At 48.2% G+C, this 26161-nt stretch overlaps 2 protein-coding genes across 5 annotated transcripts in view; one reads left to right on the plus strand and one right to left on the minus strand.

Moving 5' to 3' along the window:
• Positions 1-542: 542 nt before the first annotated feature.
• Positions 543-10840, minus strand: Gmfg (glia maturation factor gamma). 4 transcript variants are annotated; one of them, XM_028859174.2, is made up of 7 exons: positions 10628-10840; positions 5503-5599; positions 5342-5391; positions 4080-4129; positions 2046-2128; positions 948-1021; positions 543-710 (listed from the first exon to the last, which is right to left on the minus strand). In XM_028859174.2, the coding sequence occupies exons 1-7, from the start codon at positions 10628-10630 to the stop codon at positions 639-641; spliced, it is 429 nt and encodes a 142-aa protein (XP_028715007.1). In that variant the 5' UTR covers positions 10631-10840; the 3' UTR covers positions 543-638. The 4 variants fall into 4 exon arrangements, with proteins under 4 accessions (XP_028715007.1, XP_028715008.1, XP_028715011.1 ...); XM_028859175.2 differs by lacking the exon at positions 10628-10840 and adding an exon at positions 6025-6132; XM_028859178.2 differs by lacking the exon at positions 5503-5599.
• Positions 10841-12030: 1190 nt separating this feature from the next.
• Positions 12031-26161, plus strand: part of Samd4b (sterile alpha motif domain containing 4B) — a 37393-nt gene continuing 23262 nt past the window's right edge. The window contains exon 1 of the mRNA XM_028859122.2: positions 12031-12071. The gene's annotated coding sequence lies outside the window, so the exon portion shown is untranslated. The remainder of the gene's footprint in view (positions 12072-26161) is intronic.

The following is a 26161-nucleotide window of genomic DNA, read 5'->3' on the forward strand; positions in this document are numbered from 1 at the left end:
CGCTTCAAGTCCTCTGGGGTTCCTGAATCATCTTCACCTCCCATAGTCCTGGGTCTTCAGGCTTGAAGACCTCTAAACTATCCATCTCCCAGCATCCTCCTGGTGCCAGATCTTTTGATTTACTTTTTATTTTTTTATTTTTTGCCTTTAACTTCTTCCTACCTGAGGGCTCGGCTGAGAAACGTAGCATTTACTGCCAGAAGGTACCTTCTAGCCCCAGAGCGGGAGAAGTGCGGAGAGGGTACCAAACGCTCTTTCTTCTCAGGGGCCTTTTCCCCCTTAAGAGTGACCCCTTCACAGATTCGAACATTCCCCAAAATTCCTGAAAGGGACCCAGGCCACTCGTTTCCCATTCCATCCCAGGAAGCCCCATAGTCCCCTCCCGTGGTTTCTGAGAAACAGGTGTCTTTTCCTCCTGGGGCCAGCTTGGTTCCAGTAGAAACGTCCGCCCCCTGCTGGCCATAAGCTGGAACCGCGGGGACTGTCGGCCAGCACTACAGAGGTGCAGATACCGCATCAGAACCGAGTTAAGGATCGCTAAGTTCCTGAATTTTTAACCTTTATTTAGATCTTGGATGTTCATTATCCTAGGAGTCTGGGTCTTCAGACATAAGGACTTCAAATCCCTGGCTCAATGGTCAACGAAAGAAAGCTAACTTCTCTTGAAGCCAGGCCTCGGTGAGGTCTTCTGTGGTGCGGATTTCAAACACCTGGGTAGAGAGAGGTCTCATTATGATCTAATGAGGCTTCCTGACCCCTCAGACTCAAAAGTCCAGACCCCAGCCCTCCTCCTTCAAACCCAGGGGTCCAGGACCAGCCTTGCTCCTTCAGACCCAGGAGTCTGGAACCTAGCACCTGCCCCCAGCCCCAGGGGTTCAGCCCCTGGCTCCCCCCCCCCTCAGACCCCAGAGTTGCGCAGCCCCTCCAGAGCTGGGGCCCCTCTCGACCTTTGTAAGTTCCGCCGTCTGCACCAGGCTGTTTTTGCTCCCCGCGTACATCATCTGTTGCTCAGGCTTGCAGCCTGTGTGGAAAAGAGGAGAATGGGTGTGGTTGGGAGCGCAACACCCAGTTGGTAAGGCTGTAATGGTCCTGAAGGCACAGTAGTTTAAGGAGGGTGGTAGGAGGACCCTGAGGCTGTACTCGGGATTTCTAGATTTGTTTAGGAGCTTCAGGTTACAGTGAGGGTGTCTGGGAGAAGATTCAGGACCCTGGTGGGGATTTCCTGATAACATGAACAAGAATGTGTGAGTTCTTACTGGGCTGGCCTCAAACTCACAGAGATCCGCCTGTTTCTGATTCCTGAGTGCTGGGATTAAAGGCGTGAGCCACCACACCCAATGCACCCCCCCCCACACACACACACACACGCAGTCACGTGATTACACTTTTTTTTTTAGGGTCTCACTGTGTAGCCCAGACTGGTGTTTAACTCACTATATAGACAAGACTGGCCTTGAACTCACAAAGATCTGCTTGCCCCTGCCTCCTGAGTCCTGGGACTGAGGGCGTGAGTCACCAAGCCTTGTTTGTGGTTCAGATAAGGCCTCACTCTGTAGCCTAGGAACGCACAGTCCTTCAAGCCTCAGCGTCCCACGTGCTGAGGCTGCAGGCGGAACACAGCCATGCCTGGCTGGGTACTGGTTTTTGGAAGGGGGTTGTTTTGTGTTTGTTTGTTTGTTTGTAACAGGTTCTCTCTCTAGGTAGCTCTGGCTGTCTTGGAACTTGCTATGCAAACCAGGCTGGTCTCAAATTCACTGAAATCCACCCGACTCTGCCTCCTGTATGCTGGCATTAAAGGCGTGAACCAACATACCCGGCTACTATTAGACCCTCCTATCCATTTGTTTTGTTTTGATGGTGCTGGGAATAGAACCCAGGGCTTGCCGCACGCTTGGCTCTACCAGCTCCTATATCCACTTACAGGTGCCTGTACCCACTCACAGACAGCTATACAGCCACACACGAACACGCGCACACACACACACCCCCCACTGCTCCTCAGAGTGGAAGACCCTCTCCTCAGGACAGTTAGGGCTGCACCTCACCCACAGGGCTGGAGAAGATGAAACACAGAGGGTAGGACACCCTGCCGTCGGCATGCGAGTACTTGTAGCTGTAGACCACAAACCTACAGCAGAGAAAGGGAAATCACACTCAGCGCCCAAGAAGCAGCCCCAGCCAGGCGCTGTTCTTTGAGTTCATGTCCTGGAATCTGGAGCGGGTCATGGCAGCACACACCTGTAATCCCAGCATGTGGTATGTATGGGATACAGGAGGATCAGAAGTGCAAAGTTAACCTCAGCGACACAGGGTCTGAGGCCAGCCTGGACTCCGTTAGCTCCTGTCTCAAATACTTAAAAAGTGTAATTTAATATTGAGCTCTCTCAGCCAGGGGGATATCCACTTGGAGAGCAGACTGCCAGAGAGGTGCCCTGGCACACGCATGTGAGGTGAGGCTGGTGCTGGGCCCCACTTCCCTATGCCAGCAATGGGACCTGAGTGCACAGCAGTCACAAGGAGATGCTGGGAGCTGGCGCCTGAAACAGGGGTGGAACAGGATGTGAGCCAAGGTGCTAAGCACCGTTGTCCAGTGGGTCAGATGTCACACAAAAGACAAACTCTAAGAGAAAACTCAGAAGAACATCAGCATTGAACCTCCCAGGGGCGAGGCCCTGCTCTGGGCCCAAGGTCTTTGCAGTTGTCAAAAGTCCCTGAGCTTGGGAATGAGGTCCAAAACTAGAGAAACCGAAAAAGAACTGAGTCAAGATGAAAGATATGGACAGACCAGTTTGAGTCAGGCACAGTGGCACAGGCCTGTGATACCAGCACTCAGAAGGCTGAAACAGAAAACCGAAATCAGAGAGGACGTGGTGCACTTGGGAGGCAGAGGCAAGATCAGGAATTCAAAGCTGTCCTTGGCTATATACTGAGTTCAAGGCCAACCTGGGATACTTGAGACCATGTTTCAAAGGAACACCAAGATGGGCTGGAGAGATGGCTCTGTGGTGGAGTCCTTTGTTTGTTCTTGCACAAGATGGAAGATGAGTTCCCAGGACCCATGTCAGGTGGCTCACATACATACATGCATGTAAATAAATTAAATCTTTTTTTAAAGTGGGGAGTACTGGAGACATGTCTCAGCAGTTAAGAACAATTTTTGCTCTTGCAGAGGGTGGGTTCAGTTCCTAGCACTCACAAGGTGGCTCACAATGCTCTGTAACTCCAGTTCCAGGGGATCCAAAGCCCTCCTCTAGCATCTGAGAGCATGGAGTGCATAGATATACATGCATGCAAAACACCCATACACATAAATTTAAAAAACAAAAAAACTTTTTTTCTGAAACAGGAGCTCACTGTGTAGCCCTGGCTGTCCTGTAACTCACTTCGTAAACCAGGCTGGCCCTGAACTCACAGAGATCCACCTGCTTCTGCCTCCCAAGCACTGAGATTAAAGGCATGTTTCACCAGACCTGGCCTTAATTTTTTTAATATTTAAAATGCTCTCCTGGTTTGTTTATCTTTTAAAAATTATTAGTGTAAGGGCTGGAGAGATGGCTCAGCAGTTCAGAGCACTGGCTGCTCTTGCAGAGGACCTGGGTTCCACCCCCAGCACCCACATGGCGGCTCACAACTCTAGTTCCAGGAGATCCTGTGATGTCTTCAGGCACTAGGCATGCATGTGATACATAGACAAAATACTCAAGTACATAATACAAAATAGATCTTTAACGTAATAGTGTAAAATTCTGCAATAAAATATCAACAAAATTTCTAAACTATGACTTCTTGTTTTCAAATGCAAAGATCCTGAGTCTATAGACAGAACTGGAGCCCAACAGCCCCACAATTCGTAGGTCTTTGTTTGTTTGTTTTTCGAGTCAGGGTTTCTCTGTGTCACTTTGAGCCTTTCCTGGAAATCACTCTGTAGCCCAGGCTGGCTTCGAACTCACAGAGATCCACCTGCCTCTGCCTCCTGAGTGCTGGGATTAAAGGCGTGCGCTACCACTGCCTGGCCAATTTGTAGGCCTTTTATCACCCCCTACCCATAGTCCTCCATACCATCCCTTCCCCCAGGATACCTGGGCTGTCTCTCTGGCAACTCCGACCTAAGTTCCTCTGGGGAAATGTTCTGAGAGAGAGAGAGAGAACAAATGACCATCATTCACTAAATGAACACTTGAAATGTCTAGAGACATTGTTCTAAGAAGCACCTGTGGACTCGTTTTCTCAGGACCCTACGGAGAGGTCTTATTATGCCCACTCAACAGCTACAGAAACTGAGGCACAACGATGTCAAGGGACTTGCCCCACATTGCACAAGACAGTAAATGCCGGAGTTCCGATTTGAATCAGTGTTCCCATGGTAACCACTCTACTCTACTTCCTTTCAGGGGCGGCCTAAGGAAGCCCAGCTCCTCCTGGGCCATACCCTTCCCTGCCAAGCAGCCTCAACCCCAGAAAGGAGGAAGGAAGGCAGGCTGATGCGGACAGCGAGGCCACAAAACGGGAGTCTTATCCAGTTACGCAGGGTTGCTGGTGGCTTTGGGCTGCCTTATCTGGAACGAAAGCCCAAGTTTTATGTCAACTTGACACAAACTACAGACATCTGAGGTGAGAAAGCCGCAATTGAGAAATTGTCTCAATTAGACTGGCTGTAGGCAAGCCTGTAGGGCACTCTCCTTAGGGTTACAGGAAGACTCAGCCCACTGTGCGTGGGGCCATGCCCGGGCTGGTGGTCCTGGGTTCTGTGAGAAAGCAGGCCGAGCAAGTCACGGGGAGCAAGCCGGTAAGCAGCTCCCCTCCACGGCTTCTGCACCAGCTCCTGCCTCCAGTCAGGTTTGAGTTCCTGCCCTGACTTCCCGGTGAAACTGTAATTCAGGATATGAAAGCCAAATAACCTCTTTCTCCCCAACTTATTTTTGGTCACGGTGTTTTATCACAGCAATAGTTAGCCCTAACTAAAACACCTGGCTTTTTTTTTTTTTTTTTTTAAGCAGGGGTAAAACTTGAATTCACCGTGTAGATCAGGCTGGCTTCAAACACACAAGAGAGATCTGCCTGTCTCTGCCTCTTGAGTTCTGGGATTAAAAGCCAGTGCCACCGCTCCCAATCTTTACTTGGCTTTTTGATACAGGGTCTCTTGTAGCCCAGGCTAGCCTCCAACTAACACTGTAGCCAAGGATGACCTTGACTCCTTTGTCCTCCTGTCTCCACCTCTACAGTGCTAGAGTTACAAGCATGTGTCACTGTCCCTTGTTTATGAAGTACCCAGGGAGCAGTCTACCAACTTTGTCCCCAGACCTCTCACTGTATTTCGGGGTCCCACGTCCCAGCTCCTCACCTGGAATTCTTCCTCCAGCACCACCATCTGCCGGGCTTTGTCCACTTTCACTGGAGGAGGGATAGAACACAGGTTACGGGCCCTCCCATCCCAGGGGACACTAGTCCAGGCCTCCCTCCCTGTCCCCTGCCCCACCCTTCCAGAGGGCAGAGGTCACTGACTTATGATGGCTGCATTGTTGGTCTCTTTTCGGAAACGGAATTTCCTCAGCTTTTCCTTTAGCTCCGGGTCCACTTCACACACCACCAGGGAATCCGACTGCCAATGGGACAGGGAGGGGCTGAGCTGGCTTGGCCTCTAACCTGGCTCCCTTCCTGACTCAGTTTCCCCATAAACCAGTGAAGAATCTGAAGCTAGCCCACGTGAGAGGACTGTGGCAAACACCTCAGTGGGTGCCAGTCACCGGGACACACAGCCCGCTCTGGGTATACACAGAGGGCAGGTTCCACCTTCCTGGTAGGTGCTCATGAATTATTCCAGAAGACCCAAAGATCTGCTTACTTGGGACCAAACTGAAAACTACCACCTCTATGCCCTAGCTAGACCCTTTGCCTCAACTGGGTCCCTTCCTTCCCTGCCTGTGACCGTCATCCTCCAGCTGATCTTCATCCGGGTACCCTCCTTGCCCCCGTCCACCCTAAACCTCGGCCCCTTGCCCTTCCTTGCCACCCAGGCCCTCTGACCATGGCTTTGCTGTCTTCAGGCCTCCTCACAGTTCCGCTGTCTTCTAGAGGGGCGGGCTGTGACAGGGGGAAGCTTTCATCTAACACCACATCCTGTTTATGCCTGGTCTGGGACAACTGTCACAAAGGGCTCCTCCCCTTCCTTCCTTCTCTGCATCTGCCAGAACCTGTGAGGGCTTTGTGGTCACTGAGACAGGGGTTCGAATACTGCCTCACTGTGTGGTCCTAGCTGAGTAAATCCATATCTCTGACCTGGGGCTGCTGTGAAGAGAAAATAGCTTCGGCGATCCCCTAGGTTCACAGATGTGCCTAGTAAAGAGTTAATAAGCCCAGCATGGTGGGATACATCTTTAATTCCTGCACTTAGCAGGCAGAAGCAGGTGGATCTTTGTGAGATCAAGGCCAGCCTGGTCAATATTGTGAGTTCCAGGACAAGCAGGGCACAGTTAGAACACAGTCCAGGAACGGAGCCGTGGAGGAGAATTCTAAGCGCTTACGGGAAAACTAGACAAGAATTTTGTGGCCTCAGTTTCTTCAAAACAGTTTTGTTTGGTTGATTGGTTTTTTGAGACGAGGTTTCTTTGTGTAGCCCTGGCTGTCCTGGATCTCGCTCTGTAGACCAGGCTGGCCTTGAACTCACAGAGATCCACCCGCTTCTGCCTCCTGAGTGCTGAGATTAAAGGTGTGCCAGAATTGTTCTTAGAAAGTGTTTTTATGTGCCTCCCAGGTGTAGGGGATAGGCATGAGTTGACTTCAGATTACTCACTTGCCGATGTTATTCAATTATTACCTCTATGGAAAAATATGTTTTGGCCACATGTGGTTTATCCTTGTGGCTTTCCTTGTGATTATATACAGCTTGAACTCATGAGAACTATACCCACGTGACCATCTTAACCTTCAGAGTATAAATTGGCTGGGGCTCTGAATAAAGTGGGCTATTGCACAAGATTTTAGTCTGCCCCCCTCCCACTTTTTTTTGAGACAGGGTTTCTCTGTGTAGCCCTGGCTGTCCTTTGTAGCCCTGGCTGTCCTGAAACTTGCTTTGTAGACCAGGCTGGCCTTGAGCTCAGAGATCCTCCTTCCTCTGCCTCCCTAGTGCTGGGATTAAAGGCATTCGCCACCATGACCGGCTAAGTCTGCCTCTTTTTTTAAATCAGCTTCACTCTGGCAGCGTTCAGAGCGGTGGTGACGCTACATAGAGAAACCCTGTCTCAAACTAAATCACGGTGGCGTATAATGTGTGGCATATATATACTGTAGCACTCAGGATTGCTGCAGGTGTGAGGCCAGCCTGGTTGACAATAGTGAGCTCCAGGTTAGCCAGAGTTACACAGAGATCCTGCATATCAAAAGACCAAAACAGGGCCTGTGAGATGGCTCAGCAGGCAAAGGCACTTGCTACTAAAGCCTAAAGAACTGGGTTCAATCCCTGGGTTCTTACCCACATGAGTAAGGAGAGAACTGATTCCCACAAATTATCCTCTGACCTCCACAAGTGGGATGTGGCATTTTCACATTTATACAAACATAAACAAATAAAATATATTCTAAAAAATACACTTAAAAACGAAAGAGTAGGTACTAGCAGGCACAGTGGTGCACGCCTGTAATCCCAGCCCCTGGGGGGCAGAGGCAGGGGGATGGGGAACTGCAGGCTGCGCAGTTCAGCTTCTTGTCAAAAATAACAAAACAGAGCCAGTCTCTAGTTCTAGCATTGGAAGATAAAGACAGGAGGTCAAGAGTTAAGGCCATCCTTGGCTAGATAGCAAGTTTGAGACCAGCCTGGACTAAAATGAACCCAGCCTGGGCCTACATGAGATCCTATCTCAAAAAAGAAAAAAGGAAAGAAAGAAAAAGAGAAAACAAAACATTTTAAAGACAAGGGGCACCAGAGATGATGGCTCACTGGCTAACACTGGCAGCCGGGCGGTGGTGGCGCTCGCCTTTAATCCCAGCACTCGGGAGGCAGAGGCAGGCGGATCTCTGTGAGTTTGAGGCCAACATGGTCTACAGAGTGAGTTCCAGGAAAGGCTCCAAAACAACACAGAGAAACTGTCTTGAAAAACCAAAACCAAAACCAGCCAAACAAAAGAGCACTGGCTGTTCTTGGAGAGAACCAGGGTTTGATTCCCAGCATCTACACAATAGTTCATGATCATTGTGTAACTCCAGTTCCAGAGCATCCAACACCATTTTCAGACCTCTGTGGGTACCAGGCATACATGTTGTATACATGCATATATGCAGGCAAAACACTCAAACAAAATAAAATAATCTTAAGAAAAAAAGGAACAACAAACAAAAACTCTAGAAAATCTGATAAAGGAGTTGAGTGTAGCTCAGTGAAAGCATATGTAGCATGCACAAGGCCTGGCTTTTTGTTCTCATGCTCGAGCCCTCGTATACACACACACACACACACGTGTGCGCACATGTGTGTGCACATGTGTGCACACACACGAAGTACTCATATTGTTCCCTTTCCTTTCTTGAAATGAAATTCCTGTGTAATATGACCTACTTACATGCATAAATTTAAAAAAATCAATCAATAAACCCAACTGTCGAAGAAATAAAAACAAATTTCTAAATCCTTGCTGCACTTGGCTTTCTGTGCTGGCTCTCCTTTCTAATAACGGACAATCCCTGGTCTCCACCTCCCTGCCAGGCTACCTCTACAGCTCTTCTTCAGCCCTTCCTATAATCTGCCCCTGTCCCGATGGCTGTTCACCTGAGCCTCATGAAATGTTAGTTCTTCCATTTTAAAAAGAACCGACTGAGTCTCCAGCCATGTGTGATGGAACACATATATAATCCCAAGACTCAGGAGGCTGAGGCCGGAAACATCAGCTGGCCAGTCAGGGGTATATAACAAGACACTGTCTCCAAAGACCAAAAATAAAGGGAGAGAGAAAGATCAACGGTTAAGAGCATTGGCTGCTCTTCCAGGGAACCCACGCCCCATTTCCAGAACGTACATGATGTCTAAGAATTGTTTATAACTCCAGTTCCAGGAGATCCAATGCCCTCTTCTGGCATGCATGTGGCACACAGAAAAACATGTAGGCAAAACCCCCCACACACATACAATAAAAACCAGTGTATAAACAAACATTAAAAGTAATATGGCTGGTGCTGAAGCTCAGCTGGCAGAGTGCTTGCGTCGTCGTACGCATGCTCTGGGCATCCCCAGCACCGTATAAACTCTGTGGAGCAGCTCATCTAACACCAAGAGGAGCAGGGAGGAGGATCTACAATGCAAGGCCATTCTTAGCTAACTGGAGAGTTAAGAGGCCAATCTGGGCTGAGACCTGTCTCAAAAATAAATAGCTGGGTTTGGTGATGCCGGCCTTTAATCTAAGTACCCAGGAGCCAAAGGCAGATGGATCTCTATGAATTCGAGGCCGGCCTGGTTTACATAACTGAGTTCCAGGACAGCCAGGACTACACAGTGAGACCCTGTCTCAAAACAAACAGGGTCATGGAGTTTGCTCAGCAGATTAAGGCGTTTGGTGCCCAGCCTGACCACGTAAGTTTGAACCCGCATGGTAAGGCAGAACTGATTCTTGTTAGTTGTTCTCTGCCACTTGTATGCCACGGCACTCACATCTGCTACTTATTTCCTTCCAAACTTGCCCAAAACAATCATCTATACTTGATGTTTCCCAATTTCCTCTTAAACTCCATGCCACAATGCTAGCTTTTTATTTATTTATTTATTTGCTCATTTATCTATTTTCTGGACAGAGTTTCTCTGAGTAGCCCTCTGACTGTCTTGGAGCTCTGTAGACCAGGCTAGCGTCAAACTCGGAGATCCACCTGCCTCTGCCTTGGGAATGCTGGGGTTAAAAGTGTGCACCACCACACCTGGCTCTTAAAATAATTAAAAAATTTGTATGTGTGTGAGTGTTTTGCCTGTATATGTCTGTGCATCACTTGTATGTCTTGGGTCTGCAGGAGTCTAGAGGATGACAGATCCCCTGGAACTAAAATTACAGTTGTTAGTCTCCATATGGGTGCTGGGAATTGAAGCCCCGTCCTCTGGCAAAGCAGTCAATGCTCTTAATTGTTGAGCCATCTCTCCAGCCCCAGAAAAATAACTGTCTTAAAAGAAACCAAAGTTCCAGGTAAAAGGGGGGAGGGGCGGTTAGTCCACACTTTCAAGGAGAATTGCAACTAGTCCGGTGTTAAGAAAGAAGGTCTAAGCCAGTCAGCACTAGAATGAGATCCTAATTCAAAAAATCCAAACCAAAACAAGTAATAGATGGGGCTTGTGAAGTCCTCTGGCATGAAATGGCCTTTCCTCATCCTCTTCAGGTTTCTCTCTCGCTCTCTCTCTCCTCTCTATTTTTGGGACAGGGCGTCATTATATAGACCAGGCTGGCTTCGAATTTACGGAGAAGCCCCTGCCTCTGCCTTTGTTGGGATTAGAGGCGCGCGCCACCACGCCCAGTTCTTCTACTCTTTCTTGCTTCCACTTCACAATCTTCATTTCTTTTCTCAAACCAAGCGTCCTCATTTCTCAGGGTTCCGTCTGATCCTGGTCCCATCCGTCATAACCTCCCTGGGATCGGTCACCCACTCCCACAGCTTCAATTACCATCTCAAATGATCCTTAAATCCTGGTCTCCAGCCTCAGTTTGTCCCCGAGGTGGGGGCAATGTTCTTGACTTCGCTGTTGGGCGTCCCACACTGGGCTTCTCCTCTGGACCCAGTCTCCCAGAGGGCTTTGTCCTGGACTTTTCTCTTCCGCCCTGTGGCCAGCCAGTGGCAAAAGGCTAGTTCAGAGAGCCACCTAGAACACCGTCCCTCCCACCTCCTCCCCTCCCCTGGGTCCCTCCCAGATGCAACCCCGCCCCACCCCCCCAGGTAGCTCCCTGGACTCCTCCGCGTCCCATTCTTTCCCATCCCTCCTTCTTGTGTAAGCCAGAGGCGTCGCTTCCAGCTTCCAATTCCCCAAGACCTCGCTGGTCTTGAATCTCTGCCACGTCCCCCTAGTCACTTCAGCACAAATGCAAACTCCCTCCAGTGGCCAAACATCTGGTCGCAGCTCATTTCCTACTACTCTCTGTCGTAAGCTAGACACACTCCACCCTGACGGTATTTCTTGGAGTTCTCGGAACAAGCCACGTTGCTGTCATCCTTCTGGAGCGCCGGCCCCTTTCCAATCAGTTCACCCCGACGCAGGACAGTTTGTGGTCGGCTTAAGATCACGACAAAAGTAACGACAGCGCTCTCCATTTATTGACGGCCTCTTTTGTGCGCGGGGGTGGGTCTTATCTCTTTCCACCCTTAAAGGGTGGACCTCGCTCATCTGTGTCACTTTAAGCGCGGCCAATCGGCACCAGGAGCCGGAATGCAGCATTGTCACCCCAAATGGCGAAGGCACTACACTGTACAGACCTCGGGCCGGGCGTGACCGAGGGGCGGGGAGGAGGGGGCCTTGAACGCCAGAATGAGGAATTGTGACTCGGTTCGCTGCCGCTGAGTTAGACCGGCGCGAGGCTGCCTCCTGCGGGCCCGGAGGCCCAATCGCGGGCTCCGCCGGCCTGTTGCCCGGGGCAACGCGGCGCGCGCCCCTCCCCTCCCCGGCCCTCTGCCCTCCGCCCGGGGCCCGGCCATCTGCCCGTCACCCCCACGTCTGACCAATCGTAGTGAGAAGGGGGCGGGGTCCTCAGGCCCCGTTCCAGCCCCGTCGCTCTCTTCCCGGCCAGGACCCCGCCTTGCTCGCCGCACCCCTCCCACCCTTCAGGCTGCTCTCACCGCCAGTTGGCTGGCTTCGCCGTCCGTCAATCGGGTGTGAGCTAATGCTGGCGCGCAGTGGCCCTCCGGGGCGGGGCCAGGGGCGGTGACGCACGGCGCGGTGACGCAGCGCGACGGCGGCGGCGGCGGCGGCGGCGGCGGCGGCGGTGGTGGTCGGTGCGGGAGGAGGGAGGGGAGCTCTCGGGCCGGAGAAGGGGCGACGGCGGCGGCGGCGGCGGCGCGGGTGGCGGCGGCTGCCTGAGGAGGCGCGGGCGGCGGCGGCGGCGGCAGCGGCCGAGGCGGTGAGTCTCGGGCAGGGCCGGGCCGGCGGGCGCGGGGCGGCGGCGGTCGAGGCGCGCGGCGCTCCCCTCAGGGCGACCCAGGCCGCGCGGCCGGCCCCGCCCCCTCAGGGACCCCGCGCCGCTGGCCGCGGCGGGCGGCGGGCGGCGGACTCGGGCCTCGGGAGGCCGGGAGAGCCCGGAGGACCCCGAGGTCCCCGCAGTCAGCCCGCGTCTCCCCACCCGGGCCCCTTCCTCAGCTTCCCTCCCAAACGCTCACGCCCTGGGGATGGTCGAGGGGCCGGGCCGAGGACCTGGGTCTCGACCCGGCACGCCTCTGCCTGGTCCTCCCGCACGGCCTCCGGCGGCCTCCCGGGAGACCACCCTCTGCTTTCAACTGCCTCCTCCGGGGACCTTCCCCATGGATCCCCGCCCTCTGGCCCCTGGTCCCCCCCCAATCTTCCTCCTGGGTCGCAGCACATTCCTTGGCGGCTGCTCCTCGTCAGTCTCCGCAGCGTATTTATCTCAGGCGTCTCCCTCAGAATCCACCCTGAAGCCCCCAAACACCCCCCCCATCCGCATCACATATTCCATCCATCTCCCTCAGACTTCCTCTTCACATACCCCAAGAATTTACCCTCCCACCCTTCCTCCTTCTAGAAATCTTAGAGATTTTCACTCTTATCCCCCAAGTCCTTCAGGATGCCCCTGGTGAACCCTACATCTATCTTCCTTGAAAAGCTTACATATCCCAGAACAGTCTTCTTCAGATACTACTGGAATGCTCATAGATACCAAAACTCACCTGAAGGACCCCCTCCCCTCATTGCTTCCATCTCTCAAATGTACTCCGTTCCTTTCTCATACCTCTTGAGCCCTTCCGTAGATTTCCAAAATCTGGCCCAGAGACCTCATATTCTGCAAATCTTCCCCACCTTGGAATGCTCTAGACTAGATCACCTCTATGTACCCCAACCATTTTCTCCTGAGGCCCCATGCCTGATAATCTTGAAACAAGTCTCCAGAGAGCTTGTCTCATATTCCAAAAACCTCTTCCAAATCCCCTCTTAGAGATCCCAAATCCTTCCCAATAACACACACCACATATTTTAAAAATTGTGTAAAACTCTTCTTGGATAACCTGAAAATCTGAGACTGCCCCCTTGTAGCCTTAGATAACTTTCTGAAGCTCCTTCTTACAACCCTGAAACACCCCTCTGAGATACAGCTTTCAGGACCCCCTAGCATCAGAAACCCCAATGACCCTGAAAAGGCCCTTAAAATACTTCTCAGAGACCCTGACATCCCTAGGACCTTTGGAGTTATTTCTCAGACTGTATTACTAAAAGGCTTTTCTAGCTATCTCTTCCCCAGAGCCTCCCCCCACCCCCCATTCTCCATAACCATCTTTAGAAAGCCTTCCACACTTACCCAGTCATCCTCAATATAACTGAACACCCTGAATATTTTGTGGAAAACCTAATCTAATGCTACCAGGTCTTCCCTAGGAGATCCCATCCCCCCCAACCCATGTTCTTTTTGACTTTACTTGAGGTTTTTCATCAAGGGCCCCCCCCATGTGGGGTGTGTATGTATGTGTTTAGAGATCCATTTGTCATGACCTTTCTCAGAAGACCACTCTTTCTCCCCAAGACACTCTTTACAGAATTTTTTCCCCAAGCCCTGTGTCATTAATCTCTAGCACTTTCTGGGAACACTCCCTTAGTTTTCCTTTCTGACATCCCCAGTCTTATTTCAGGACTCTTACCTTCCCATTTTTTCTCTTACCTTCCCATTCTTATTCCTTTGAAATCATAGACCCTTCTGGATTCTCAGCCTACTTCCCCCACTATTTCTTCAGAGGCCCCAGCATCCTTCAGACTCCCCTTCCCAAGCTTCCTCTACTTTGGAAATCCCAGTGCTTGGAGACTCTGCTCTCAGATTTCCTTCCTTCCTTCCTTCCTTCCTTCCTTCCTTCCTTCCTCCCTCCCTCCCTCCCTCCCTCCCTCCTTCCCTCCTTCCCTCCTTGCTTCCTTCTTTTTTTAGACCTGATCCTCATAGGTCTCTCCTTTCAGACATGGAAAGACTTTTAGCACCCACTTAGAGACTTCTTGAGGACTCTTCGCTTTCATCCCTTCCATTTTTGAAGACCCCTTACTGAAGCATTCTCTTCCCTATATCAGTGGCTCTCAAAGTATGGTGAGACCTGCAGTAGCATTGGTTGGAAAATGCCAATTCTTGAGTCTTTTACTCAGACTTACTGAATCAGAAAACATCGGAGCAGAGCCCAGCAATCTGAGTTTTTAACAAACAATCCTGTTGATTCCAATGTATGTTCAAGTTTGAGAACCACTGCTAAGAGTCTCTCTCTTTCTTTATAAAAAGTCCTGAAAGAGCCCCAAAGATGTACCTCTATGCCCTGCTATGCATCCCCATTTTCCTGGGGATCTCCTGTGTGAAGTACCTATCCTCCAGAAAGACTTCTTACCCACTTTGAAAGATCTTGGCTTCTTTACAAAGTTACCCCACCCTCTGAGTAATTACTTCAGATTCTGCCTTTGAATGATTCCCTTTCAGCTCTTCCTCAGCACTTTCTCCTTCTATCTGTTCCTCTGGCCCACCCTAGAGTCTTTGCTGCTTTTGCTTTAAATTGCTACCTCCTTGAACATACATGTTCCTCTCATCTCATTTCTCTCTCTCCAAGTGGGCAACTTCAGGTGTTCTATTCTGTGTCTTAACTGCCCAGGGTCCTCCGTGCACTTCATAGAGCACCAGTCACTTTCCTGCTTGTAATTTTTGATTCACTTGCCCACTTACCCTCACTGGACAGGAAGCTAGTAGCACAGGCTTTATCTGAATGTGCCAAGTGACCCAGGGAATTAATGAGCATTGTTGGAGAATGGGTAGCTCCAAGTTTCTCAGACCCCACTCTCCATGTCTGGTACACCTTACCTGCCTCTTTCTCCCTTTCATCACTCTGTTCAGTCCCCTTGCCTATCCTCCTGCCTGGCGCTTGTGTTCATGGAACTTTCCTTGGTACTGCTTCTGAGCTATCCTATGTTCTGTTCTGGTGACCTACCTCTCCCCATCTTTGTTAGCTTCTCATTCTCTAAGTTTCAGATCTCTATAGTACTCTGAACTTTTCCCAAGAGAATCCATTCCTCTTGTAGGGCCAAGAAGAGGAAATAGAGAACCCAAGATAAACACCGTCTTTAGGGAGCTCACTGCCTAGTAGAGGGCTTGGGCAGGTGCACCACAAAGGACATGAAGTACAGAATATATGCTGTGGGGATTCCGCTATTTGGAAAGACTTCATGGAAAAGGTATTTAGATGAGGTAGTGTTCCATGGGAATCTCCTAGGCAGGGGACACATTTTAAACACTTCATATGTCTGTTTTTATGATGCTGGGAATTGAACTCAGGACCTGGGGCATGAAAGACAAGTGTTTAATGACTGAGCTACATCTGAAGCCTCAAGAAAGTGTCATCTCTCACCCATTAATTCCCTGGGTCACCTGGCACATTCAGATAAAGCCTGTGCTACTAGCTTCCTGTCCAGTGAGGGTAAGTGGGCAAGTTTCTTCTGTATGTGAGCAGAGTTAAAGGAAGGAAGCACTCTTTCATTTGCATGGTATTTTATAGCTGCACTAGAGTCATTCACAGATGTAACAGGGATTGCTGTTTACTGAATGTGTACTGTTTGCTAGGTACTGTTTAAGTGCTTTATCTGTGTAGTTTCATATGCACGGGAACCTGAGGTAGATAAACTACTATTATCTTCATTTTACAAATGATGAAGTGAAGGACAGGTGGGACTAATAGAAGGTCTGTGGGCTCTGCCTGTTCCAAAATGATAGTGCCTTGGGCCAGATAATTGGATTTTTTGTTCAGATAGGTGTTGGGTGCGACCCTTATGTTTCCAGAAATTTAAAAAAAAAAAAAAAAAATGATGGTGATAATGATATCTTATTTCATGGACTAAGTTAATGGGTGTAAAGTACTTAGAACAATGCCTTGCACACACTGAGTGCTGTGAGCAGAAAGTAGTTAATGTTAGCCAAGGCCCTAAAAGGTAGTAGAATCTAAGTAGTACAAAGTAGTTTAAAAGGGAGCTTTTGAGCTCCAGCAGGGATGGAAGGGAGCTATGCAGGGGAGTGGGGTGAGGGTTAATTGGCTCTTGTTACTGGAAAAATCCAGACTGCTTATAGCTGCATCCAAAGGTTCAGCTAATAATCCCAACCTTCACATTTCTGCACTGAGTTAGTAGCTTCTTCCTTAACAGGTTTCTGCTTGTGGTGACAGATACTGCCCTCAGCAACCCCAGCTTTAAACTCTACCTCTTTAGCAGCTGCAGTGGGGCGGGAGGGGGGGGGAGGACTCTTGAGAGTCCCAGTTTGAAACAGTTTCTCTCCCTAGTAGGTATGAGACAGTTGATGGTAGAAGATACTTGGGTGTATTTGGGGTTCTGTACTCGGCAACTGGGTCTCTTGCTGAACCAAATAGGATTATGATTCCATCCCATGAGCTTTATGTGCACTCGTCTCTACTCTGTCCCCACCCCCAGGGATTCCCTGCTCTGTGATCATTTGGATCCAAAGAAATCTAATGGCCAGTGTGATCCTACAGACTTCGTTTCAGGATCACTAGAAGAGGCAGGAAGGAGATGAGTGACTTGGCTTGCTGGCTTTAGAACATAGAATGTAATAGTCCTTCAACTTAGCTTTGGATTTCTAGGGCCTAGAACTTCGGAGAAGTTTTGTTTTAGTGCGAACTTGTCAAATAGATTGTGATTGAAGGCAGGTCATAAAATAGCAATATATGAACTATGCAAAGAGGTTTTTTTGGGGGGGGGCGCGGGGGAGACAGGGTTTCTCTGTGTAGCCCTGGAACATACTCTGTAGACCAGGCTGGCCTCAAACTCAGAGATCTTCCTGCCTCTGCCTCCCAAGTGCTGGGACTAAAGGTGTATATAACTACCACTCAGCAAACCAGAACTGTGCCAGTCTTAAATGTCCCTAACAGCGAGTGGTCATTAAGTAATCCATGGAGGAAGATGTTTTGGGTATTGGAGATGTAGCTAAGGGTAAAACAAAGACCTAAAACTCATGAAGTTCACATTCTGATGAGGGAGAGGAAATACTGCATTAAAAGAAATGTGAACCCCAGTGAGCTAGCTCCTTAGTGTGTGTGCAAGTCTGGCAGCCTGAGTTTGATTCCCAGAACCCATGTAAAGGTGGCAGGAGAGTGCTGACACCACAAGTTGTCTTCTGACTTCCACCTGCATGCCATGGCATATGTGTTCACACACACACAAAACAAGTAACATTTTAAAAAGAAGTATGAGTGTGATATGTACTGTGAAGGAAATGAACAAGTGTAAAGGTGGCCACTGTAGACAGAGTGGCCAGAAATGGCCTTGTTGAAGAGGTGACAATTGAGCCTCATAAGCAGGCAAGATGAGTGACACCGGTTGTGGGAAGACCAGGAAGTGAGACATTCTAAACCTAGCATTGCTGCATGCAGAGGAAGAACTGTTGCACAGTGGAGAAATGTATCACAGCTGTTTCTTGAGAGCCTGTTCTTTGGTGTAGCAGTGGATCATACAACCACCACCTTCCCTTCCCTCATGCCTCTTACAGTCTAGGCATTGTGAGAATGGAAGGAGCTGAAGCCTTTGAAGAAGTGCCACCTGTGAAGGTATCAGACTCCTTTTGGGGAAAGTGAGGGAAATTGGGACAGGTCTGATCTGAGGTCTGATGAAGAGAATTGGGAACATTTATTGTATGTGTTTATGAACATATCTGGGCACACAAATGATAATGCACTCACGTGGAAGTCAGAGGACAACTTGTGGGAGTTCTTCCCTTTTACCATGTGGGTTTCAAGGATCAAACTCAGGTTGTCAGGTTTGGTAGCAAGCATCTTAACCTGCTTAGCCATTTTGCTGGCACAGATAAGGACATATGCAGCCGCCACTAAGAAAAAAGGGGCTGGAGAGATGGCTCAGCAGTTAAAGATCACTGACTTCTTCCAGAGGACCTGGTTTCAGTTCCTAGCACCCACATCACAACCATCTGTAATTCTGGTTCCAGGGGATCTGACACCCTCTTGTGGCCTATTCAGCTATTGCACACATGTAGGCAAAAACACCCACACATAAAATGAAAATAATAAATCTTTAAGAAAAACAGAATCAAGCTGACAGTTCTGTTGTTGCCATGCCTGCTGTGCCCTTGTATGCTCAGTGAACTTGTTTTTTGTTTTGTTTTTTCCTTTAAAATAAAAAACAAACCATGTGGGTGTAATGGTTTATGCCTGAAATCCCAACATTCCAGGGTTTGGGAGGCAGAGGCAGGAAGTTCATCATCATGAGTTCAGGGGCAGCATTGGCCTACATGAGTCCCAGACTATCCAGAGCCAATAGTAAGACCATATCCATTCCACCCCACCCTCTGAAAAAATGTAATTGTGGGGGCACATTCCTGTCATCTCAGTACTCAGAAGGCAGGAAGATCTCCAGTTCTAAGCCAGTTCAGCTACATAGCAAAACCTTGGTTCTGGGGAAAAACAACTGCATCTTCAGGAGAGTAAAGAAACTGAGATGACAGAAGAGTCCGAGATGTCCACAGAGGTGACAATTTACTTATAGGAGGACAAGGGAATAGGGAACATTCTGTGGGAGGCAAAGAGTCAAGAGATTTGGGGATAGGAAGAGGAGTAGCAACTTCCTTTCTACTCCGTTTTTCCAGAGTCCCTATGATGCACTTAGCTTCTAGTGGCCCTGCTTGACTTCTCTGTTTCCCCAGGACAATTCATTAACAGAAAAGGCTTTTTTTTTTTTTTCTGAGACTGTGGTATACTTTTTGTGTGTACATGTTTTTGAAGTTTCTGAAAACAGTAGTTTTAGAATAGATACTTTGGATTCTTTTGTCTTTTGACACACTCCGGTTTGGTAACTAGCCTATTTGTTTATAAAATGTGTGTTCCTCAGAGGCCTAGGTCAAGAACTGTAGAAGAGCTAGGAATGGATGGGGAGGCAGATGGGACCTGGAGGTCTGCTGTTAAAGGATATCCCATAAGCCCAACTTCTTAGCACCAATGGGGACTACAGGAAGCTTCAGCATCTTTATTAAAAGCAAGAGGTCTGAAGGCATAGTGTTTGGGCCCTGCAGATACTACACAGTTGTGAGTAGTATCTTCCCTTCTGTCTAACTAATATTTCCCATTTGTAAAAGGAGGCTATTCATGCTCATAAATATATGTGCCATTTATGTGTTATGTTTGTGTGTGTTGATAGGATTAAATCACAGACTTTTCACATGCTGGGCAAGCACCCCCTCCTCCCCCAACCCTTACATATATTTTTAAATTAGATCCCAAGCACTTGAGAGGCTGAAGGAGGAGGATCTCAAGTTCAAGGCCAGCTTGAGCTCCATAGAGAGACCCTGTCTCAAACAAACAACAAAAATAGATGTCTGGGGATCCAGGTGAACTCACCCGTGAAGAACTGTTAGCATTGGAACTCTGAGGCACAGGGTGTGATGCTGGAGAGGAAGTTGTTGGGCTAGCTGTCTTCCTATACATTGTTTCATCTCAGTCTTCTCACAGCTTCACTGAGGAAGAAGCTGAATTACTTGCCAAAAGTCATAGTAGCAAGTATCAGTGGGAGAACTAGGATTTGTGCCAGGTCACCTGACTACCCAGTTCTGTTTCTAAATGAAGAGAGCTTTTGGGGGCCAGGGAAGAAACCTGGGGGACAATTTCCCTGGAACCTCTCAGCTGTTTGTTTGGTTCCAGTTTTCATCTCTGGGGTCGGTAGGTGCTTCCCAAGAAAGTTATATGTTCTAAATCTGGCCAGATGCCAGCAGTGTTGCTGGGTATCTAGAGGCTTGCTATGTAGTAAGCCCTCTCTCCTGACTTTCCTCAAAAGTAGGGAGAGTCAGGTTTGGCCATGTGAACAGAGCGAGACCAGAGCAACAGTTGAACACAGTTTTGTATTTAAGTAGCCAAGACTGTTTTATGTAGTAAAAATCCAGTTTAAACAGGCTCAAGAAGTATATTTATTGGCTTCTGGAACTGAAAAATCTAATTCAGTAAGGAGGCTTCAGGCTCTGTGGACCTGGGTCTTCTCCCGTCACCTCTTGAGGATGCTCTGTCCATGTTGACTTCATTCAGAAGGGGGTCAGCTGCAAGGTAGCAGAGGTAATAACTAATAACCTAGAGCTACTTTCCTCAGTAGTTACATTGAAATTTCCAAGAGAACTTATTCATGCTCTATCCCATGTCTACTTCTACAGTCAAGAAAGATGGTTGATTGTTCAAGGGGAACTCATTGTTAGAACCAGAAGATGGAATGGCTATTTGACAGATGAACCCATCATAGTAAGATGGATGGTACTGCCATGAGGTGCCATGGGAGAGTTGATGGTGATGCCTTATCGAGGTGCTGTCTCACTACAAACAAGCAGCTGGGATAGAGGGCCAGGGCCCTCTGCCCTTAGTTAAAGGGGGCCATCCATTTAGTCTCGAAAGTTACTGCCTGCATCGAACACTCAGCATCCTTCTGCCCTGAAGATAGATCGCTTTTTTTCTTTTTTCTTCTATCTCTGCGTTCGTGTGTGTCATGGCAGGAATTAAGAGATCTGAGAACAACTTTGAATATTGGTCCTTGCACTCTACCTTGTTTAGAAAGGGTTGCCTCTTGTTCATCATTGAATATAGCTGGCATTTGAGCTTCTGGGAATTCTCCTGTCTCCACTTCTCACCCCACTTTCAGAACACTAGGATTACAGACAGGGATTATTACTTCTGACTTTACCTGGATTCTAGCAATCTGAACTCAAATCCTCAAGCTTGTATGGCAAGTGCCTTACACCCTGAACTATCTCCCTAGCCCAAGATCACTACTTGTAGGTTGTTCTTTTGAGATAGAATCTTGCTATGTAGCTCTGACTGGCCTCAAACTTGCTGTGTAGCCCTAGTTGGCTATAAATTCATGGCAGTCCTCTTGTCATTCTTTTCCAACACCCCCCCCCCCAACAGGGTTTCTCTGTATAGTTTTAGTGCCTGTCCTGGATCTCATTCTGTAGCCCAGACTGGCCTCGAATTCAGAGATCCGCCTGGCTCTACCTCCTGAGTACTGGGATTAAAAGTGTGTGTGCCACCGCCGCCCAGCCCTGGGCTCCAATTTTTTTAAAAGATTTATGTGTAAGAGTGTTTTGCCTGCTTGTATGCATGTGTACCACATGCACAAGTATTTAAGTATTTGTAGAGACCAAAAGGGGGCATTGGATTCCCTGGAACTGGAGTAATAGATGGTTGTGAGCTACTGTGTGGGTGATGGGAACCAAACCTGAGTCCTCTACAAAAGCAGCAAGTACTCTTAACCACTGAGCAATCTCTTCAGTCCCATTAAAGATGACTTATTTATTTTTATTTCGTTTTATTTTTGAGACAGTCTCACTCTGTAGCCCTGGCTGACCTACATCTTGCTACAGTAGATCAGTCTGGTCTCTAATTCACAGAGATATTTTAAAACAAAACTTTTTTGGGTTATATTTTACTTAGCATGTGTGTTTGTGTGTGTGCAAGCACATGTGCCATGGTGTGTGTGTATGTAGGTCAGAAAGAAAACTTGGACTTGTTTCCATCATGTGGGTTCTGAGGATCAAACACAGGTCTTTGGGTTTAGCTAAGGGATGATTTTCCACAGTTTGGTCTTATGGGTGGACTTGTGGAAGCCCTGGGACGCACTGCAGACCTACAGAGCCCCATTCCATCACTGTGTCCTCCCCACCAGTTCTGTCCCTTGAGCATCTGGGTGGCTTGAAGATACAAACTACAGAGGCCACGGGTTGGAGTGTGTGTTTTGTCAGCTTCTGGTCTATTTCCAGTTTGTTTCAAGGACCACAGCCACTGGGTTTTGTGGTTTTATTGTGCTGTGTAGTAGTTCACAGTTGCTGTTTTAATGTGAATTAGTTTCCAACATTTAAAATAAGGATTTTTTTTTCAAAGCCAGATTTCCTGCTGTTCTGTTTAAAAAAAAAAAAAAAACTGGAGACCTGATAATATGAGTCTATTCCCACATGGTACCAGTTGATTAGAGTGGAGTAGTGTATTCTGCCTTTAAACAGGCTGTGTACTTTGTAGCTCACTGTAGTCCCCAGTGGCCAGCTCTGTTCAAAGCTTAGCCTGGTGAGCATCACATTTGAGACCTCATTCCGTCCCAAAGCTTTGCTTGAAGAACCTAGATTGATGTTTAGTCAGCAGCCATTGGGGATATAGCCTTGTTGCTTAGGAAAAGTAACAGCCCAGTAAAAAATTGGATGGGTAGAAATGTGCAGCTTTTGCCTGAGAATTTGGTCATCTTTTTGCTGTAAATGCTTTTGGCATATCAAACCTCCCATCACTAATGTTCCACCGAAACAGTAACATGGTCTAGTATCACATGAGCTCTCAACCAGTGGAGGAATTATTTGCTCCTACTCCCGAGAGGGGTCCACCTAGCCTTTGCTTGACCACTTCCAACAGCCAGGCACTTATTACCTCCTCACATGGTGGCTAGCTCCATCCTTGAACAGATCCATTATATAGAAAGTCTTTCTTATGTTGAAGCATCTGGTGCCTTCTTGGGACCTGAAGCCACACAATGTTGGAGCAAGGAGGGCAAGTACTGCTTCTAGGCACAGAGCTTCCACTCACTTACCCTGCATCCAGGGCAGCACAGTGCTTTCTTGCTGTGAGTGAGTAGAAAGAAGCCTCAATTCTGGGGGGAAAATTATTTTTATTTTTTTAGTTTCTTTCAAGATAGGTATTCTCTGTGTAGCCCTAGCTGTTCTGGAACTTGGTGTATAGACCAGGCTGGCCTTGAATTCAGAAATCTACCTGCCTTTGCCGCCGGAATACTGGAATTAAAAGCTGAAAATTATTTATTTATTTTCCTTTTATTTTATTTTACAATACCATTCAGTTCTACATATCAGCCACGGGTTCCCCTGTTCTCCCCCCTCCCACCCCCCCCCCTTACCCCAGCCCACCTCCCATTCCCACCTCCTCCAGGGCAAAGCGAAAATTATTTTTTAAAATGTCAAAAAATAGTGTGTATTCATTTGTATCTAATGAAATGTTATAAAATTTAGAGTATTAAGGCCAGCCTGGGCTACAGAGTGAGTTCCAGGATAGGCTCCAAAGCTACACAGAGAAACCTTGTTTCGAAAAACAAAACAACAAAAACATTTAGAGTATTAGTAATTCCCCTGTCCCTCCAAAGTAACCCTTCTCAACAGCCTAGAGTTCAGCCTTTTACACGTGAAACACTAGTGGTGCCTCATGCGTGGTTCTGTGTAGCTTTCTCCACAAGACCTCCCTCGGTATCTCGGGTTGACCTGGAGTGCATAGCTCCATTCTCCTGCCATAGCTTCCTGAGGCTAGGATTACATCTTATGAGAGCATCACATCTGCCTCAGTTTATTAGTTATACTTTATTGATAGATATTCCCATTAACCAGGTACAGTGATACACGCCTGTAATCTCAGCACTCAAGAATCTAAAGCAAGGAAGATTGTGAGTTCAGACTTGCCCGGGCCACATAAACAAGACCCTTTATCTTTGGCTGGAGAGATGGCTCAGTGGGTAAGAGTGCATACTACAGTTTCAGAGGACTTGAGTTCCCAACACTCACATCAGGTGGCTTACAGCCTCTGGCTTCAGGAATTGAAGCCTTTGGCCTCTTCAGGTACCTACATGTGTATGTAATGTGCACATGTGCACAAGTGCTTGCATGCAAGCAATTGCTATATGTTCACACACGTACACATGTGCATACACAAGTTAAAAGAAATCAGGCAGAAGATTACAAGGCAGGCTTTTGTTTGGTTGGTTTGGTTTTTTCGAGACAAGGTTTCTCAGTGTGGCTTTGCGCCTTTCCTGGATCTCGCTCTATAGCTTAGGCTGGCCTCAAACTCACAGAGATCCGCCTGGCTCTGCCTCCCAAGTGCTGGGATTAAAGGCCTGCGCCACCACCGCCCGTCTAAGGGCAGGCTTTTGTATTTGTTTTTAAAAATTCTGTCTTGATCCCACCCCACCCCAGTGTTTTGGGTTTTGTCTTGTTTTGCTTTGAGACAGAGCCTCACTATGTAGTCCTGGATGTCCTGGAACTCGATATATAGACCGCCTGGCTTCAAACTTAGAGATCCACCTGTTTCTGCTTCCTTGGTGCTGAAATTAAAGGCATATGTTACCACAACTGTTCTGGTTTTGTTTTTAAAGAACACTCTGGACCAGCAAGATGACTCAGTGGATAAAGGCACTTGCCACCAAGCTCAATTTCCTGGGACCCACATGACCAAAAGGGAGAACCAACTCCCACAATTTGTCCTCTGACCTCCACATGTGCACTTGGCACGTGCATATATAGGCATTTACACACAAATAAAATGTAGTGATTTTTTAAAAAAAAATGAATAAAATACTGTTTTAGGCTCAGGCTGACTGCATAGCCTCCATTTTGGTGAGAAGAAAAATCAACATAAGGCAGTATTTCATAGTGTTATAAAGAAAAGAGAGCAGTAATACAATTGAGTGACTGTGGAAAAGTGTCAGGGACACTGTCTTTGAGGAAGTGATACTGTACTGAGACCCAAGCAAGTTAGGAGCTAGCCTCTGAGGGAAGGGGAGACCAGCAAACAAGAAGGAACTTGATATGTCATGAGGTTGGAGAGACAATAGGAGTCATGCAGGGCACTTTTGGCCAAGGTAAATTTGGATTTATTTAGATTATTTAAGTGCAATTGGAAGTCATTGGAGACTTTAAATCAGGAGGTGACTTGTGATTTTGCCTTTAAAACAATTGGTGGGAGACCTGTGTAACTTGGAGCAAAGTTCACTTTCTCTATCTTTCTCCCCACTGCTTCCATCAAAAAGAACTGACAGCTATACTAATTTGTTCTCCTTTGATATCCAATAGGGATTCTTCAAGGCAACCCAGCCATATACAGCTATTCCCAACAGGGCTGTGTAAGGTCAGAATAATGGCCACGCCCTAAAGCCTGGGCCCTGCAGGGTCTATACACCCTAGGTCTGTGTATAGAGTTCTTGGTTCTTGGGCAGCCCTGGGGGAATGGAACTGAGGGCACTGGTTGCAAGAGACATGGGGAAATGAGTGGATACCTTAAGCCCCAAACACTTGAGAAAGGCCTCAGAGGAGTGTCTAGAAATGAGCCAGCCAAAAAACTAGACCTGCTATTTGCCCACTTCAGTTTCTGTGTAGTCTTTGCTTAAGAGGAATTTGGAAATTTTCTGTTTGAGTGTCTTTTCTCTCTCTCTCTCTCTCTCTCTCTCTCTCTCTCTCTCTCTCTCTCTCTCTCTCTCCCTCCCTCTCTCTCTCTCTCTCTCTCCCTCTCTCCCTCTCCCTCTTTTTTTTTTTTTTTTTTGGTTGTTGTAGACAGAATCTCTCTGTCTAGTCCTAGCTGTCCTGGAACTCACTCTAAGACCAGGCTGGCCTTGAACTCACAGGGATCTGCTTGCCTCTGCCACCACTGCCCCAACCAAGTGTCTTTGCTTTTTATTCTGCCCATTTCCTTCAAGTTGGCACTCTGTTGGCCCTTGGATAACAATCTGCTGTGCTGAAAGTCAAGAGGACTCCCACCTTGGAGTCTTGGGCTGAAGTTGACTGAAGAGGAGGGTTGGGGGGGGGGGCGTGCGGTGTTCTACCCTGTAGTAGAAAGATGGAGTCTTAGAGCCAAGCTTGTTCCAGAGTAGAAAAGCTATGTTGAAGGGCGTGAGATCCCTTCATGGTGGTGATCTTTAAACAGGTCTGTCCATGTTCGTGCCCTGGGGCTCACTTACATCTACCGGCTGGTTTGTGACCAGATAGTTACCTGCTGTCAGCATGTACTATCTGCATACCCTATCTGCATACCCGGGATCTCTCCTGGAGTCACCATCCCACCTTCCACCTTTGAACCAGAATTGTGGGGTTTAGTTTGAAGAACTCTTGAGCTCTTTTCTGCTGGTGAGCAGTTACTGTTCAGCTCTGAGAGGAGGCAGCCTGAGACTAGCAAGATCAGCAGATGTGTTCCAGGTCACATGTCTGCTTTGTCATGTCACCTTGAG

The sequence above is a fragment of the Peromyscus leucopus genome, chromosome 1 (genome assembly GCF_004664715.2).
Source record: "Peromyscus leucopus breed LL Stock chromosome 1, UCI_PerLeu_2.1, whole genome shotgun sequence".
Lineage (NCBI taxonomy): Eukaryota > Metazoa > Chordata > Mammalia > Rodentia > Cricetidae > Peromyscus > Peromyscus leucopus.